The sequence below is a fragment of the Zychaea mexicana genome, assembly GCF_025766255.1.
Source record: "Zychaea mexicana strain RSA 1403 chromosome Unknown BDB00scaffold_30, whole genome shotgun sequence".
NCBI classification, from domain to species: domain Eukaryota; kingdom Fungi; phylum Mucoromycota; class Mucoromycetes; order Mucorales; family Lichtheimiaceae; genus Zychaea; species Zychaea mexicana.
In genome coordinates this window covers 300,747-318,621 of record NW_026516693.1, presented here as the reverse complement: position 1 = coordinate 318,621, position 17,875 = coordinate 300,747, and the positions used below count along the sequence as shown (strand labels likewise).

The 17,875-nt window shown below is 41.9% G+C and overlaps 4 protein-coding genes and 1 non-coding gene across 5 annotated transcripts; 3 read left to right on the top strand and 2 right to left on the bottom strand.

The window, feature by feature from the left end:
* Positions 1-789: 789 nt before the first annotated feature.
* BDB00DRAFT_787399 (uncharacterized protein) lies at positions 790-3,637 on the top strand (the record flags this gene model as incomplete). The annotated part of the gene is made up of 2 exons (XM_053120697.1): positions 790-2,608; positions 2,736-3,637. 2 exons carry the CDS (start codon positions 790-792, stop codon positions 3,635-3,637), a joined length of 2,721 nt encoding a protein of 906 aa, XP_052980454.1.
* A 2,702-nt stretch (positions 3,638-6,339) lies between these two features.
* On the top strand, positions 6,340-6,844 carry BDB00DRAFT_820020 (uncharacterized protein). The gene is given in 3 exon segments (XM_053123275.1): positions 6,340-6,760; positions 6,795-6,797; positions 6,812-6,844. The coding sequence occupies 1 exon segment, from the start codon at positions 6,350-6,352 to the stop codon at positions 6,521-6,523; it is 174 nt and encodes a 57-aa protein (XP_052980453.1). The 5' UTR covers positions 6,340-6,349; the 3' UTR covers positions 6,524-6,760; positions 6,795-6,797; positions 6,812-6,844.
* BDB00DRAFT_337231 (uncharacterized protein) lies at positions 6,693-7,392 on the top strand. Its single transcript, XM_053116996.1, has 2 exons — positions 6,693-6,739; positions 6,790-7,392. The coding sequence occupies exon 2, from the start codon at positions 6,911-6,913 to the stop codon at positions 7,253-7,255; it is 345 nt and encodes a 114-aa protein (XP_052980452.1). The 5' UTR covers positions 6,693-6,739; positions 6,790-6,910; the 3' UTR covers positions 7,256-7,392.
* Positions 7,393-8,341: 949 nt separating this feature from the next.
* BDB00DRAFT_820014 (uncharacterized protein) lies at positions 8,342-8,933 on the bottom strand. The gene is made up of 2 exons (XM_053123274.1): positions 8,723-8,933; positions 8,342-8,608 (listed from the first exon to the last, which is right to left on the bottom strand). Exons 1-2 carry the CDS (start codon positions 8,888-8,890, stop codon positions 8,528-8,530), a joined length of 249 nt encoding a protein of 82 aa, XP_052980451.1. The 5' UTR covers positions 8,891-8,933; the 3' UTR covers positions 8,342-8,527.
* Positions 8,934-15,648: 6,715 nt separating this feature from the next.
* Positions 15,649-15,731, bottom strand: BDB00DRAFT_t50. Its single transcript has one exon. It is a non-coding gene; the product is annotated as a tRNA-Thr (tRNA).
* Positions 15,732-17,875: the final 2,144 nt, after the last annotated feature.

The window sequence follows — 17,875 nt, the reverse complement described above, 5'->3', positions numbered from 1 at the left end:
CTCTTTCTTCCAGGTTTACGCTTCTCTCTGAAGACGACCTAAAAAGAACACAATTGTAAGACATGCGTACATATATAGATTGCGAACAGATATGTGGCTAACCTCTTCCACAAGAAAAAGATGAAGCTTTCTGTCGTCGATCAACTGGTTAGTGTGATCATTTGGACAGCGTCTTCGGCACCACTCGAGAAATTCTTCCTGCCTGGGAGAATACGATCTAACTGTATTCTGCGGACGGCTTCCTCGTGCTTGTTCGTATGTAGCTCGAGCAGCAGATTCAGCAGCAGCTTGATACTCTATTTGCGAGCTCATGAAAGAAGTATACTGTGGTAGAGGGGGAGGGACAGGGAGAGAAAGAGGACGTGGTGAGGCACCATTACTCGCCACCACACGGCCCGGGCGATTAGCCAAACGGGCGGTGCTTCTCCTAGCGGGAGTAACAGTGCTACCACGACCTCTGCTCATGTTGTTAAGATAGTGAACGATTTAATGAGGAATGGAAATGAGATGAAGGAAACGGAATCTGACAGATGTGCCTGACAAAAGAAAAGTGGCGAAGCTTCGAAAATTCTTTTTTTTTCCTGGATATCAAGATTGGGTCCCCGCTATGCTGTGGACCTGAGTCCGGACCCGCACTAAACACAAAATGATATTGCCAAAATATCATGCATATGCGTGTTGCCCGTACTCTCAATAATACAGGAGAACCTGCTTTTGGACCGAAACCGATGCATTATTATTACAGATTTCGGATTCGCCAACCAATTTGCATCGGCCAAGGACGATCTCATGTCAACCTCGTGCGGCTCGCCTTGTTACGCAGCACCCGAACTGGTCATCAGCGAAGGTCTCTATGTCGGTTCAGCCGTCGACATTTGGTCGTGTGGCGTGATCTTGTATGCCATGCTCTGCGGCTATCTCCCCTTTGACGACGACCCTGCGAATCCGGATGGCGACAATATCAACCTGCTCTACAAGTACATTTTGAATACCGAGCTTGCATTCCCGGATTATGTGAGTGCAGATGCCCGTGACCTGTTGCGGAAAATGCTGGTACCCGATCCAGCAAAACGATGCACTATGCACGCTATTATGGGGCATCCGTGGCTCAGGCCTCATCGCGCCTTGTTTGAAAAGTCTCTCGGTGATTTGGAGTTGGATGCCTTGGCTTCGGCTGAATTACCTTTGCCGCGTCGTGGGCCGGATGAACAAGAGCCTGTCGTCGTCGATAGACATCATACACCGCCGAAATCGAAATCGCCGCCAGCAGAAGAAGAAGCTGCAGTTGCACCAGGTCAACAGCAACCCGATCAGGAAACAGTAGCAGTGGTGCCATCCTCGCCTAGATATGATCAACAACAACAACAACAACAAGATGAGCAAATGGTGCCACAGGACGATGTTGACAGGATGGATATTGATACCGTACCTGAAGAATCAGCTCCACCACCACAAGCAACGAAGGGTGCTGGTGAAAATAACTTTGACGATAAAATGCTGCCCAAGATTGAGGAGCAACAAAAAGAGGATGAAAAAGATGCAAGCCAAGATCAGACTGAGAAGGATCAAGATGATGCTACGAATACAGCAGAAACAGAAAAACCAACACCGCTTGCCCAAGTTGATACTGCAGCACGTGATATTTCATCCATGGAGCTACCAGCCTCCGCCCATACGGAATCCATGAGCACCACCACAGCTGAGGACAAAGAAATGACAGACGTTGCGACTACGACGAGTGCGAATGCTGCTGCCGCTGCCGCTGCTGTTGCAGCTGAGTCACCTCAACCCACGCGGACAACTAGCAAAAAGGTACATCAGCGTGGTACAGAAATGATCAAGAACCTTCTATCAGTCTCGAAAGCATCCTCGAGTTCGACATCGCGACCCAACAGCACCAGCAGTAGTCGACGACCATTCTCGATGCAAGCCGAACCGCCACGATCTACACCGCAGCCGGGTAACTCGATTCTGCATGCCAAGTTCTTATCGAGTGTGCAGCGACATCAAGTGGCCACACCAACAGCTTCTTCACCGCCACCACCACCCAAATCGTCGTCTGGAAGCAGTGATTCGCCTTTGGTAAGCATGAGTACACCGAATGGTATGATGGCGATGGCCATGGATAAACCGTTGCCACAACGACCTCAAGAGCCATCACGTACGAGCATGTACCAACATCGACCTACGCCGCCAGCGTCGGCTGCTGCTGCACCTACACAATCGACAAGCACACGAGGCACGCGACGCAAGGCTCTTAGTTTGCTTGTGAATCCAATGACCAATCAAGATGGTGACAGACGAACGATTTCCTTTACGACCCGACGACCGTCAAGCCGACCTCAGCAACAGTCAGCACCGCCAGCAGGTCGCCAACAACAACAACAACAACAAGACCCACCTTCGTCGCCACGTCCGGACGTCAAATTCGTAGTTACCAAGGAAGAGCCACGTCCTCAATCGACAGTTTCTATGGCACCTTCGGCATCGGATCAGAGTACCACGCGAATGCCACCGAGTCCAACGTCACCTGATACCATGAGCCGAGAATACAAGCACAAGAGTGCTGGCAAGAAGCTGATGGATTGGTTCAAGAAGAAACCATTGAGTGAGTTTGAGAGGAGGGGGTGGCGACATAATTAGAAGGGGAAATACACTGTTGGGTTGGCTCTATAAAAACGTGAAGAAGCTAATGGTGCAATCATATGGAAAAAAAAAAAACAACGAAAATCCAGGTACCAAAGACAACAATAATCGATTGCACGCTGATATGATCTCGAATACCAATGCATCATGTGGCACATCCACTTTAAGCAAGCCGCTCGGATCTTATGCAGTTGACTTCAAGGATGCGAAACTACGTACATACCATGGCGCAGTTGATCAGAACGCACTCACTTCTCGTCCACCCCAAGAAGTGTTGGTCGAAGTCAAACAAACGCTTATATCGATGGGTATTGACGTCAAGGATGATGGTGAATATAAACTCAAATGTGTTCGTCGAAGGCGTCGATCGTTGCAACAGCAAGGCGCAACACCACCACATCATTACCATCGACAACAACAACAACAACAACAACAACAAGCGAACAATGTCCCTTCACCCTCACCATCATCACAATTAAATGATTATCACAAGAAACGACGCATGACATCTTCGGGCCCACGATTCCGTAACTTACTACGACGTACAAGCAACGCTGAAGTTCTTGCAAACAATGCCGAAGAAGAACCAGCAGGAACGACGACGAATAGTATTATCTATGGCGATCCAGTAGTCGATCCAGGAGAAGAAGTTCGATTCAGTATGGAAGTGTGCAAGATCAAGAATTTGCCTGGTCTCTACATTGTCGATATTCGTCGTATGCGTGGCAATGTGTGGTCATACAAGTTTTTGTACCATGCCGTGTTGGGTGCCTTGGACTTGGGTGGTAAAGGGGGTTACATGTCGACTCGCGCGCCGTCTACTACTACTACTACTACTAACAACGCAAACGAAAAGTTGCTTCGACCTCCACAACAACAGCAACAACAACAGGATGACAAAGCACATCGTATCAGCATGGCAAGTAGCAGCAACAACAGTAGCTGTGTCATGGACGATACCATATCTGAAGAAAAGGCGAGCATGTCTTGAAATAAAAACACCCCACACCTCCCGCAATACATCCTTTTTTACCTCCTCACACTTGCACCTCTTTCTATTACCATAAAGTAAAAAAAAGTTTGCTTTTTCTTATTTTACTGTTACTTTATATCTCACTTATACTACACCACAATCACACTATATATATATATACACACACACACAACACTGCACGTACCGCACACCACAACCACCACAACCACCACTACCTTTGATATCAACACATTCTGCAAACCGAATACCCTTTCCTTTATTTCACTCTTCTACACTGCACGCTCACTTTATTTTACACCAACTAAATGATCCGAGCTATACTTTTTTTTATCATTTTTTATAGTTTTATATAAACGACTCTTTTTTTTCCATGCAATTTATCCGGTTTGACAGACCAATGCTGCATACACTTTTTGCAATAACTGAAGATTGCCAAGTGGGCTATATAGTGTCACACACTGAAAGTAGATGTATACATGTTTTTGCTTATTGCAATAATGCGCTGTATGTGGATGGAGAGATAGTGTTCGTCAACGCGATATATGTTATTATTGATCTACGTTGTTGTCTCGTGATTTAAGAAGAGTGGCGACTTACAAAAGCTGGCTTGTCTGTGATCAGAACGTTGGTGGCTAACAGACAACACCTTACTACTACCCGGCTAACCTCAGCGTTGCTGATAGCCAGCTACTACAGCGGCATACAGCAATCAGAGTATGGAACAAATAGTACTCAAATACAAGGTCGGCACAATATATCACGCTGAGAATACTTCCTTCCATGATATCTTCTAAGCTTCTAGTAATATGGATCTTATCATGCATTCCTCTTTAGGTTTCTTACGACGATAATGAAAATATGATATATAGAATTACTGTACAGCTCTGTTATCATCATTCAACCATTCTATACTTCTTTACATGATCTGTTTTGGCTTTTTTTACAACTTTTACTTTTATCTTAATATATCAGGTTATCCCAAGTCGCGAGCGATGATGCTCACTACAACTATACTACACTGCTTTAAGAGGTCTGATATGAGATATAAAAAAAAACAACTTTAAAGTAGCACTAGGGAAATACAGAGTTGCGGCAGATGTTAAAGAATTGAAAAAGCTGTAGTATGTAAGCAACAGCGTCCCATCTCATGTTATGCATCATGGTCCCTTCTTCTTGTGTCACTCAGCAATATGATGCAATTATGTCAGCATTCAAGGCGCGCTTTGATGAAGCACGTACTGTACTCTCAAAGATTCATCTTATAGATTAAAGCAGAAGATCAACCCATTTTAGAATTAATTGGACATCTAGATACAAGGGAATGTGAATACACCAAATATTATAACTTTTCTTAAAATACATATTACATTATAAGGGGTATTGTACCTACGTTTTTTTACACTTACATAACAAAACTCATGACTGCATTTTCCATTGATCGGTGAGAAGCATCACAAAGATATAAGACTGGTGAAATATGCCAAAAACAAAAAGAAGGGCCTACTTCATGAATATATTGTTACAATTTGAGATTTGGTTCGTGTTATTTGGAAAGACACGTTATTGTTGATGATGCTGTTGCTGCATTTTGTTGGCAAGGTATCTTGTATGCAGGGAAATACAAATAAAAGGGGCAAAGGTAGATGTAGAATAACCGTATTTTCAATGTCATAGAATGAGTGATGAGATAGATCATCTCATGCCCTCTTGGCTTGTTTTCTCGTCTTGTCAATCTTGGGACACGCGTCAAATGTCAAGGTTTGCAACGCTTCTTTATAGATTGTTCGGAAACGTCCACATCCCAAAATTGTAAAGTCCTTGCATGCATGTTCAGCAACTCTATGTGTGTTCCACTGACGAGGCGGCGTCTCTTCCAAGTAGGCTTTAGTCGACTGCTCAAAGCTCACGGCTGTTTTAAATATTCTTCGCAGATATCAAACAACGTACATTATAGCTTTCAAGAAACAACTGACGAGGAAGACATGTTGGCAAATATTTTATAAGCGGTTCAATAAGAGATCCATTTCTATACTATGATAAACGCTAGACCCAAGTCCGTACGCAGCAGTCATATATCGCGTATTTTAATCATTCTACATGCTGCATTATGATATCTCCAATATATCAGTCATTTATTTCCTAATGTTTTTTCTGTAGTATATGCTACTTGCTGTGTAATACTTGCCTGTTGACGCCATCGGCTCGCTGTAGGCCACAAGATAGAAGGGGTCTAGCTTTTTTTTATGATATAATCATTACTCAAGAGAGTTTTTACGCATATATCACTACTGATATATTATGTTACGATGATTCAGATCAGTTTACTTTTCTTTACTGAACTATATGTTGTAGTGAGCTATCGCTTGATGCACCTTCTGCGATGTCAAAGGCTTAATTTTTACAACAGCTGATTTCGGATTATCTGAGAAATGCGCTATGAAAAAGAATGCTACACATGCAGTTACCTTGGAGAAAAGAAGAGAAACACAAATTCTCACTGCTACACATAGTGCAAGTTGTGAAGCGGCGAAGACGATTGAACACAGTCAGAAAGAAAATGGATATTGCAAGGTGAAGCGACACGCAAATACCTTCACAAGGAAAGAAATTGTAAATGAGTTTGAGCAGGACATAAAGTAAAAGAGCAGGTTTTTATTCATTGTAATATTAGAGTAAAGAAACATTTTATAAAAGACAAAAGTTATCGTTATGAATATCAATAGTCGAAGAGTACAAATTTTATTAAAAGAACACAATCAGTGGACAATAAAGACAAATAATAAGAACGCGATTTTAAAAAGTGACCTCAACAAGCAGTTCGCACAACCTGCAGGCTATACAAAAAGCATGAAGAAAGCAAGAAGAAACAGAAGAAGTATATAAAAGGGGGAGGAAAAGAAAGCCACCAATGCCTCGGCCTGGGAGTCCCAGTCTCCCAATCATTTGGTCGGGTCAATCAACCACAAACCCAGCCATCACGGTACAAACGAGTGGGAACCATGACGTACGCTACGTTTCGAGAGTCAAGTGCAAGCAATCGGTTGTGGATTGCCTGTGAGTGGGGAAGGGGGAAGGGAAGGACGGAAGGAAGATGGAAGGGTAGACGGAAGGGAAGGAAGGGAGGGAAGGAAGGGAGGGAAGGACGGAAGGAAGATGGAAGGGTAGACGGAAGGGAAGAGGAAAGGGAAGAGGAAAGGGAAGGGGTGGGGGTAGGGGAAAGAATTGACTCTCGAAACACCCAAAAAAGAAAAAATTTGCTGCTGTTGTCGAATGCTGGAGGAGCTGCTTACTGGATACTCCGATGCTGGGAGCCGAACACTGAAGCTGGGAGCTGATTGCCGAGTGTCCATTGCCGAGAGTCGAATGCCGAGAGTCGAATGCCAGAGAGTTGATCGCCGAGAGTCGAATGCCGAGCGTCGATTGTCGAGAGTCGAATGCCGAGCGTCGATTGTCGAGAGTCGAACGCGATTCACAGAGGCACCTGGTACCTCAATGCGAACCCCACCATGGCAGACCAGACCAGACCAGCAGACAAGGCATCCAACCGAAAGGACACTACCATATCTCTATGGCGAAAACCCGAAAAGGATTTCTCCGTCCTCTGATCTCGCCTGAAGACCGGTTGTGACCAACACCGTTGAACGCCAGACTGGACAGCCCAAAGCAGGGACCGGTTGTAGGCAGCCAGGGGGACCACGGGAAAAAGGCTGAGACCAGGACCGACAGAGGCAAGACCAGGACCAAGGGAAGAGCCAGAGCGAGGGGAAGAGCCAAGAGAAAGACCAGGAAGATCCAAGGGAGTGAAAGAAAAAGAAAAGTGAAGGAAAGAGCAAAAAGGAAATGGCCTGAAAAATGTGGGCGTATTTATGTTTTTGGATTCACCCCCGGCTTAAAAAAAAACCACGTCACGTGACTTGTGATTCGTCATTAAATTGGCATGTGGGAAACTAAAATGGCAGGGAAGAAACCATGTGAAGAAGAGGTGTTGAAGAGACACAGTCAAGCTGTCAAGAAGAAGGCGTATGTGGTCTGCGTGTCTTGATTGTCCTACGAAATATGTTTCACCGGCATCATGCAGGGCATGCCCCGACGGTGTCGCCGCCTGTTTATAAATAGGAAGGTGCGGGCCACAAGGCGCACATACAGGATTTCAGGAACACGATCACAAATATAAGGTAAATGGCAGGTGCCAGGAATGGTTGACATTGTAGAAAGTAAAAATTATTCTGGTATTGTAACAAGAGGCTCACATAAGAAGAAGCCATATTACTTTTGTGTCGAACAAGAAGAATGTCGCCTATATCAACGCTCATACTATTAAATAAACATACTCCTTTTTCATCATAATATGTTTGCAGCTATTCACGGAAGACTTTGGAATGATTATTTTTGAAGGGAGGGGTGAGGCACGGAGTGTCAAGTTAATGTATACATCATGAGAGCACAGTACATTATTATAAAAGAAACAATGCGTCGTCCTTTTATTGGCTCATTCGTATCACCCATTGTTTCCACTTGAGTGCAAACTGTTCAAAGTACGTGCGACTGCCAGGATGATTCCACGGCAAATAAATTCTATTATAATTAGATTAACGCAAATCGCACACTTAGGGCGATACAAGCAACGACAGATAGTAGAGCTAAGTTGTCCCATGAGGAAGCGCAGGGAATTTGCCTTCCAACAAAAATCTGAAGCACACATTTTTTTTACGGAGACGTATTAAATTTATTTAATATGAATATGCACTTCAAAGGTATGCTAAATGAATAGATAAGAATAAAGAAGAGGGAGCTGTAAATCCTTGCTGTGGGCTACTAATAATACTAGTAGTGATAACAAAAAGAGGTTATAGACAACAACGGTAGCTAGCCAACAACATCTTTAATCTAGTGGTCGGTGTCGTCGACTGTCTGGATACAGTACTTCTTGTTGTTTGAAAGGATACCGGCCTGCAAAACGGCGGGGAGCTAATTATCATTACAAAACGTAGTCAATTAGTATATGATTTAATTCAATGATATCTACCATTAGCTATATGAAGCTTTTGATATGACAAAGGAATATATGCTTATTATACGTACAACGCCAGTGAGATCGCCTTGACCCTCGCAGCCATGGATGGTAATGTCGTCGTCACCACCACGATGGTGACCATCGCTGTGGTGGTCATCATGGTCGTAGTTGGGACGAGCAACGGCGGAAACGGCGAAGACGGCGAAAAGAGCAGCAGCGGCGGTGATGAACTTCATTTTTGGTTATGGATCGGTTGAGGTAATAAAGTATTACTTGAGATGATGATGTCTCAAAAAAAACTTATTGGACAGACCCTTTTTATATCTTTTGACCGCATCCAATATCCTGGGCTTATCTTCCTGCAACTTCATGCCGTATTTTTTTTGTATAGTGAATCAAGTATAATAACACATCGATGGTAGCATTGTTTACCTGACCTCCGAATCGTGCGTCTGAAATTAATAACGGTTTATCAAAAAATGAAAATTTAATTAAACGTTATGCATTTTGCAGGGAGCGGTGATTAAAAGAAACCGTTTGCGGCAAAGGAAAACAAAAACGTTCAAATTAAAGAAGCATAGTTGCTTTGATACGAAGGACTTCCAAGTGCAGAGTATGCACGTTGCTACCTCCCTCTTTTTCATTGATAATGTTGCTCCTAAAGATTGGCAGCAGCTTTATCCATATCAACGCTCATGCTGTATGTATGTGCTTGGCATGTATCATACATTTCATATACGATCCAGATAAGGTTGAACACGAAACTGTGTTCTCTGCCTTGTCCTGCGTGTTATCAAGTGGCCTCTTACTACAGCTAGACTATGCAAACCGGCGTTGGTAAAACAGAGAATACACAGCGCCTACACGAGTACCCGATAAGTTGCGTTATTCTATACGATGGATCTACGATTCACACCAGCAGCATTACTTCGTCTCAACTATACTTGATTCAAGTCAAGTTCAAAGAGGAATGAAATGTTCTTTGTAACTAGTGTAAAGGTTTCGCGTTTAGACGAGATAATTGTGCTCAAGATGAGCAACGGTATAAAAAATTTATCTGATACATCGATGACTCTACTGTTTCTAGGTACATATCCTATAGTGCGCACGTGCAAGTCCAATATTGAGTCATTACTACGCAAGACTTCTTATTGACACTCCAAGTTCTGCTACAGCATCTAACATGGCTGTGGATCGTATTCTGTGCGAGTCTTTATCGTGTCTCATACATTTAAAAGTCAAGTTGTATAAGGTCACGAACGATACGGCATCGATTCTTTGCAGTAGCTACGAAGGAACTGTAGGACTCCTTTTTGCTGATGCGGTGGGGGAACTTGTATACGAGGGTGTGCAACAAGAGCAGCATGCTGTTTGGAATGTCTATAGAGTCATGCGTCGTCATACTAACAAAAAAGCAATGGTGTCCAGAAATGTATTGCGGAACTTTAAAGTTTATGTAACACGGCTGCTCACACGGTGCTCAACGACATGCATTGTAAATCATTTTCTTCACCGATATGGATCAGCCGAAATTTTGTAGTCAAAGGAGCTAGCTAAAAATAGTCAAACGCTACATGGCTACCTTTTGTCACTTTACAGATTTTTGATCGTTTGGTTGATCAAGGTAAATATCTAACTGTGTCTGATCATCTTTAGCAAAATGAAGCGTACAGCAGCAAGGTTTACACGAATTGCAGGTCCCATATACAAAGAGATAGGAGGGTTGTTTCTCAGAAGGAACACTAGTCTTTGTCACATCGAGTACCACTACTCCTTCCTATTTGCACGTTTCAAGTCTCAATACATAGCAATAGCTTATTTGTATCTAACTTTATTAACAAAAAAAAACTGGTATGATAGCTTTCATTTGAGACCTGCTGCTCCCAATAGTACTACACAATATTTTGAAGAAACAGAAATTTCTGTTTGGTCAGTCGCGAGGAGAACTCGCAATAGTTCAATTCTTAAATTCAGTTTTAATAATACAAGCTGTTGTCTCAAAGCGAGTACACTTTATATCGTACATTCTCTAACATTGTGCAGTAGCTCATCATCAATTGCGCAATTATAAAAGTACGTATGACGACTGCGCACAAGCGAGCTCAAGCAAACGATATGAACGTCGTGACGGATACCGTACTAATGCAAAACCCTACTTGCTCGAGCAGAGCTAAAAGCGCGGCATTGCTGTACAAAATAAGGGTGATACCGCTCTTACCATTTATCCTGCGCGTAAATAGCTCAACCAGCGATATCTCGAGCTCATCAGCAGAACACAATCATCCCTATTGATTGACGCCTTCCGCATGAAATATTCCTGGCACTGCTTTCCATTATACAATCGCGATCGATTGATGCTGATATTTAAATTTTGCCATACGTCTCTTCATTACCTACGGCCAGATATGTGGGGGGGGGGGTTTGCTATTGATACGATTCTTGATACAGGGATCATGTCACGCACAGAAAACACAGTGCAGCAATTTCTTTAACCGTATACCATCCGGTCAAGTCCGGAACGTCAAGCTTAATCCGGTATCAGAAGCTAGCTCCGCATCACCTGAGGAGGAATATGGAATGAGACCACAACGCTCGCTGCTGATTATTAAGACCGTGATGCGCAGCAAGTGGCAGAGAGTCCAGTCACTCGGCAAGCGGAATAATGACCAGCGCGTGAGCTGGCAGATAACTGTAATAACAATCAATCAATGCAGATAGATACTTGTTCACTGCTTCTGGTTTACTCCTTGACCTAGGCTTTACAACAAAAAAAAACTACTGAATTTTGTGTTTTCAATAAGTCACCCAGCCAAACCAGGTTCGATCAATCTGTTTCCTGCATCAACACAAGATTTTGTAATGATATTAATCACAAAAACGAACAGAACGCAGGGGAAAAAATGCCACAGAAGGAAAACATAGATTCCGCAAACGGAATCGGAGATGACCAACGCGCGAGCACGCTTTATTAAGACTTATGCACCCGGATTTATGCAGCCACTCTTCTTTATCTTTTCTCGCCTACCTAATGTCTAAAATTCCATTGACTGACAAAATAAATCTAATGGCTGCGGTGTGTAAACAGCGCTCGAATGTTAATAACGCTCAGAGCAATTGAAGTTGAACTTTTATAAGAAATTTCAAGCCCAATAGCAATACGCTGGACTGATCGCGTCTCTCGAAAGTGTCAGGTCCGAACCACAGCAGTTGAGCACAGCAGCACGTTGTGAAATCTGGCACTATTATAATGATCCGGTCCCTGGACCATTGTCCGATCAAGCGTACGGGCGACAAGCAAGTCAAAATAATTGATTTGATTGAGAACTTCTTTTAATTTTGACTAATCACCTATTTTTAACCTAAAATACTTATCAGTGTATCGCCTTGATCATACACTGTTTATAACGGGGTTCGTTGTGTATAAAGCGCAAGCGCGATCTTCCACGAGCATATCGCCGCCAATGTATGCAACTACAACGTAGATATTTCACTGAAGAAATTAGCGCTTCTGATCTACACTTAATATTTTTTTAGGCTCGGCGCTGTGATTACGCAATCAGAAAAGAAAGAAACGACCACGACATAGTTAGCAGCAAAATTAAACTTCACCTTGTCAAAATGGGATTATTGGATTTCAACGGTCGATCTAAGCCTCTTGTAGGCTATAGCGAGTACGTCCGGCCCAGAAAATTTTCGAACCTTTTGAGCGCTGAGATACACTGTTGTTACCCCCGGAACCACCTATAACAAATGATTCAAACATACAAAAGAACCACACACCAAGCGACATTCAAAATACAATACATTGTAACCCACCTTGTTGTCCCCACTATATTTTGGTCAATAAGCGAGCTGTTTTGCTATTGTATTAACTTCATAATCTTTTTGTATCATTATTTGTCGGTTTACTCTATCATTTCCATCACAGTCTTGATGTAAGCACGAGTGCAAATTTCAGCAATACGTTTACTGCGCAACACTACTTTTACTGCGAGTGCAAAAACAACTCACACTAAGTGTAAAAGCATTTCGTACTGCTGCGGTATTCATTGGATCAAAAACCAATTAGATAAGTCATAGACAGTGTATTAGAATTAGTATAAATAGACCAATATTTTGTATCGAATAATAAACAGTTCAGTTCTTTAGCTTCTCTTTCTGTTAACTTTAGCTTTCCCCTTCCTGACAAAGGATTGTATTTTTTGATTACAGACGTAATAATTCCTGGTTATTGAACTCCACACTTTTATTTTATCACTTTTGCTTAATACTTAGCATATCATCCAGATATATCAACTTTTCTTATATTATCCATCCTAACAAACGAGATTCGTAACTCTTACACAAACTAAGATGCCACACCGCAGCAAGTCTACAGCTCTCTCGCACCCCAAAATTATCTTACAGGAACAACCATAGTTAGAGCGAATCCTTTACTTTTGTACGGGTTTGACGGACAGCTTGTTGGATAAGAGCATTATTACCGCAGCATGAATAATTTTAGACATTATTTAATAACCAGAAAGATATAAATACCCCATCATTTTTGATTTTTGAAGTTACCTCCCACTCTTCTGTTTAAAACTTTAGCTGTTTTTTAATCACTCAAGACCCAACGCGGCTTGTTTCACTCCAATCCCTGTTTATTTGCTCTTTATCGAAGGCTGAACGACGAAGCTTCATGAGACGCAACATTCCTGATCCTTATCTATGATCACTGAGCTTAACCAAGACAACAGCTCGTTGCTTTTTAAAGTTTGAACATAAATCACACACATTTTGTTTGGTCTATGCATTCAAATCTTCACATACAACTCGTCTGTAGTAAACAATACTACTACTGATACTCACTATAGAACGTACTCAAAAACCGCTACGCAACTACTCGGCAGATCCCAGCGTAACACTGTAACGTAACATTTGACATCCGATTTGGTGGAGAAAGATATTTAAAAGTGACAAAAAGCTAATAAAAGTGAATATGTTTTATAAGTTTTAGGGATAATAAAATTGAAGGATCGCATCCATGCGTGGTGTTGTGCGTATAAGAGTAGGGCGAGGCCAATGCTACCTACAGCTAATACATTGTGCACATTGATCATATTCTCAAAAGTCGCTCATATCAAAAAAATGATTTCAATACGTCACGCAAAGCCAAGGAATGCATACACACATGCAACAGTCGATTTAGTAAGAGCAATACTGCTCGCATCAATTCCAAAGTATTATGTAAGTGTTCAGTGTGTTCCCGTGCGCAGAAGAAAGGCTTGTACTACAACAAAGAATATACAAAGCCGTATGCCCATTCTGGATGAAACAAGGAATCGTGAGTCAAAACCACGAGAGAGCGTACGTGGTGAATATGAGGATGTAATTTGATGTTTTGAAGGTTTCAAAAGTATTGAATTTGCGACGTATACGAAAACACGGCTCAGTATTTCGAAGGAAACTTTGATGTGAAGTTTACCAAAAAGCTTAAACTACAAGCATTAAACGGTGCAGTCAGATGCCGTCCTATCAGCTTGTTATAAATAAGACTCTGGTCATATCTCATATATGTAACTATTCGAGATTTGACAGCCATTGCTACAGTATCAGCCAGAAAATACTTTTCTTTCTAATGGTGCAAGCTTAATTACGTACTGCCACTACAGTATTGCTGCGCTAAATGTACTATGCTCGATCACTCGGCAGCTTTGTCTTTGATATGTATATGGCTAATAGTATTACGCTTTAGCAATGAATGAGATATACTGATTGTATGAAAAATTGTAAGCAGACAAAAGGATGCTCGTGTAGTTTGTCTTTTCCAATTGGGGTAGGAAAACTTCAACACCGAGCGTCTAACACTCGTCGTCGCATCGCCATTGTTGCTCTCAACCTAATAAGTAGCATAAAAAGTGTAACAACATCTAGCCGTATATTACAGTATAGAGCGTATGTGGGTGAGCAGTGTGGCAATGAACATAAGACGACGTCAATATTTTAGAAGACTATCTACTAGCCCGTTTTACAGTGTTTAGATTGTGTTTGAATGGCATCGCTGCCGTATGTACAGGTTCTATCGTGGTACAAAGTGCTCCTGTATTATGCGAATGCTGGAGGCTCATAATATTGGCTGTCGAGAGACCTTTTTTTATTGTTGGGTAGTAGTTCACTTCCACCAGCACTAGCTTTCAAGGGGAGGTTGGTAGAAGTCAAAAATAATGGCATCAGTATTCAGGGCACAAGCTAATATGATAGCTTCTGCTTGGTGTGGTTGTTGTTGCTGTTTAAAGCTGGTTTTGGTCCATAAGTAGTCCAGGTTTCTGTTCCAGACAATATTGGCACTGGTCTGTTTAGGCTGCAAGGCTAAAGGACACTATCATCAGCAGCTTTGAGGCTAAACAGCCATGATTCTGTATTATAGAACTATTGAATCCTTTTGCTGATGGAGATACATATAGTTCGGGGATAATAAGAGAAAAGGGATAGAAACGAGTATGTATTAGGTGATTGAAGAAGGGATTGGTGCTGTATGGTTTCTAAAGAAGTCTTAGTGCAATTGGTATAGTAGTTTTTTGTAAGCACAAAGGATAAAAAAAGGTACATATACAATGCACGCTATTGGTTCATGGATCTCATTGATTTATGCTCCGGGCCAGTATACATGCTGTGACAAATATGCTTGCAACAAAACGATGACACACAAACGTCAAGCCGCTTTTTGGCGGGTGGATCCATAGCCAATGAAAGAAAAGAAGACTAAAGGATGATAGTAGGATAGAGGGGTTTTAAAAGAAGCTTTTTATTCCCTGTGATAGCATGGCTATTTATAATCTTTTCCAAATAAAACTGCCCCAGTGCTTGCCATATGATACAATTACAATGTTGTCGAATCCCGCTTCTTTACTGTGCTCGTTTGTAGCCTGCCAAAAGTGTTGCGCCGCCAAACGGAATAATTAAAAGCCGGCCGGTAATTTTACTATGACACAAAAAGACTACTGTCGCACTTTGCCTCCTATGTGAATCGAACACACGACCTTTGCTTTGACTCGCAATACGAGAGCAACGCTCTGCCAGCTGAGCTAAAGAGGCGAGACGTTTGTCGAGCACTGCGCACAATAATACCCATTTACTTTTTTTTTATACATTAATCACGGGAGTTAAAACCCGATTTCAGAGTGCTTTCAGTGTGCTTTCAGTGCCTCTGAAATCGCTTGCCAACTCCAGTGATTTTTCTAAAACCCCCAATTATCTTTTAAACCCCCTTCTATTTATATCGTCTTATATTTTCCCCAACTCCTTGAAATTCCATCTATATACCCCCAAAACCACTTACCTCTGAATTTAATGTATGGGTATAGGCAAATTTATTAAGGGCTTCTCTTAGTATTTCTATAAAGAGAAAGTATTCCTTAGTAACTCCTCCTAGTAGGTCATCATAGACCCCTACTACTGTTAAAAAATATGGGATCACTCAGTCTCGTCCTAAATATAACCAGCATACCTAATGGCAATATGCTAGCTATTACCATTATTACAAAGGTGCAACAGGCCTCCTACCAGCAATAAATCTAAGGAGCACTACTAGTAGCTAGATCATCATATAGGTCTTCTTCTACTGCAGCAACACAGCAAAAAATCATTAACAACAACAATGCAGGCGCAGCAGCTAGAGTGTTGTATCCAATATAATCAATAATACTTATTCTTTGATCTGCTATATTAAAGATTGCTGCTATTTCCCTTGTAACCTCACTTTTATTAAGACATTTCTTTATTTATAGATTTCTTAGTAGAATACTGATTAGCTATGCTCAGGAAGAAGTTGTCATTATTTGGATCACATAACTCACATTATCCCTGCTCTTTCCCTGATATGCATATCATCGACCACATCTTAAATTTGTTGTCGAGTTCTGTGGCTGGCCTCTATATTGGCAGGTAGTAATCAGCTTAGCCTACGTAGGCCACACTGATCCACTTCACAAAGTTGACAGTCTTTACCATCCTAATGGAGACTTTGCAGGGGAGCCACTACCCAAAGTAGCCCTTAGCTTACTATCATGGCCTAGGCAACAAGAGCAAAGTCGATAAAATTTCCATTAGAAACCAAGTTTATCTAATATTGCTTGATAAGTCAACAGATTTTTTGAATCCTTTGTTCCTCAAGTAAGTTGCCCCCCACCTTGTTCTCTACAAACCTCGGTTCTCAGTAGAATCTACTCATCCCTTTTTATCCACAACCCTCAGTTCCCAATAGAGCCTACTCCTATTCCTCCACAGTTCCTACAAATTAAAGAAGCACAATCCCTCAGTTCTCACAATACTTACTCCTCCTTGTCGTATATTGAAATTATAACCCAGTTACATATATAAACATCAAACATAGCAATCGTTAATCATCAGTTCTTCTTTCACCTTGTCATAATAAAGAACGTCTTTCTGTATTACTGTACTCATTTGTTCATATACGACACCACACTCCTTTCTGTCCACAAGCCTCAGTTCCCGACAGAACCTACTCCTCCACAGTTCCTACAAATAAAAGAAGAATAGTAGGAAGGTCTATCGATGACGCAAATACATGTACCTCATTGCACTCTCTCTGGGCTCCCAGCTTCGTTCGAGACACTAGTCCTAGATAAGAAGGAGGTAAATTAGATGAAAGAAAAGCTAGAGGTATATGCTAAAAGCAATAACGAATACTGATTCTGCACATACACCACCTTGGACTACGACGATGGTAGCCCATAAGTAAAAATAAAAGAAGGTTAAAAGAAGTGCACATGAAAGAAAAGCTGGGAGTGTACACCGAAAACAATAACGAATACTGATCCTACACGTACACCACCTTAGACCACGACGAGGGTAGCCTGTAAGTAAAAGAATGTGAAAAGCAATAACGAATACTGATTCTACTAGTACATGACCTGTCTCTAGTACATTTCAATGAACCAAAGGGAAAACGCACAGTCGAGCCTTCTTTTAAATTGCCACCAAAAACTGACAAAGTTTGAAAGTTTTACTGCTGCTGCTGCTCTCAAGTGCCAGTAGACTGCAGCAGTTTGAATGAGTGTCTTGATGATGCTATCGTTGTATGTCTGTCAAACTGTCATGCTAGTGTGTTTTGCTATGGTGCGTGTATGCTTGCTTCACTATGCGGCTCTGCTTGCTGTGGTCCGCTCTGGTCCAACTATTATCAGCGACTGGTCTGTGCGCTTTTTCAATGGAACAAG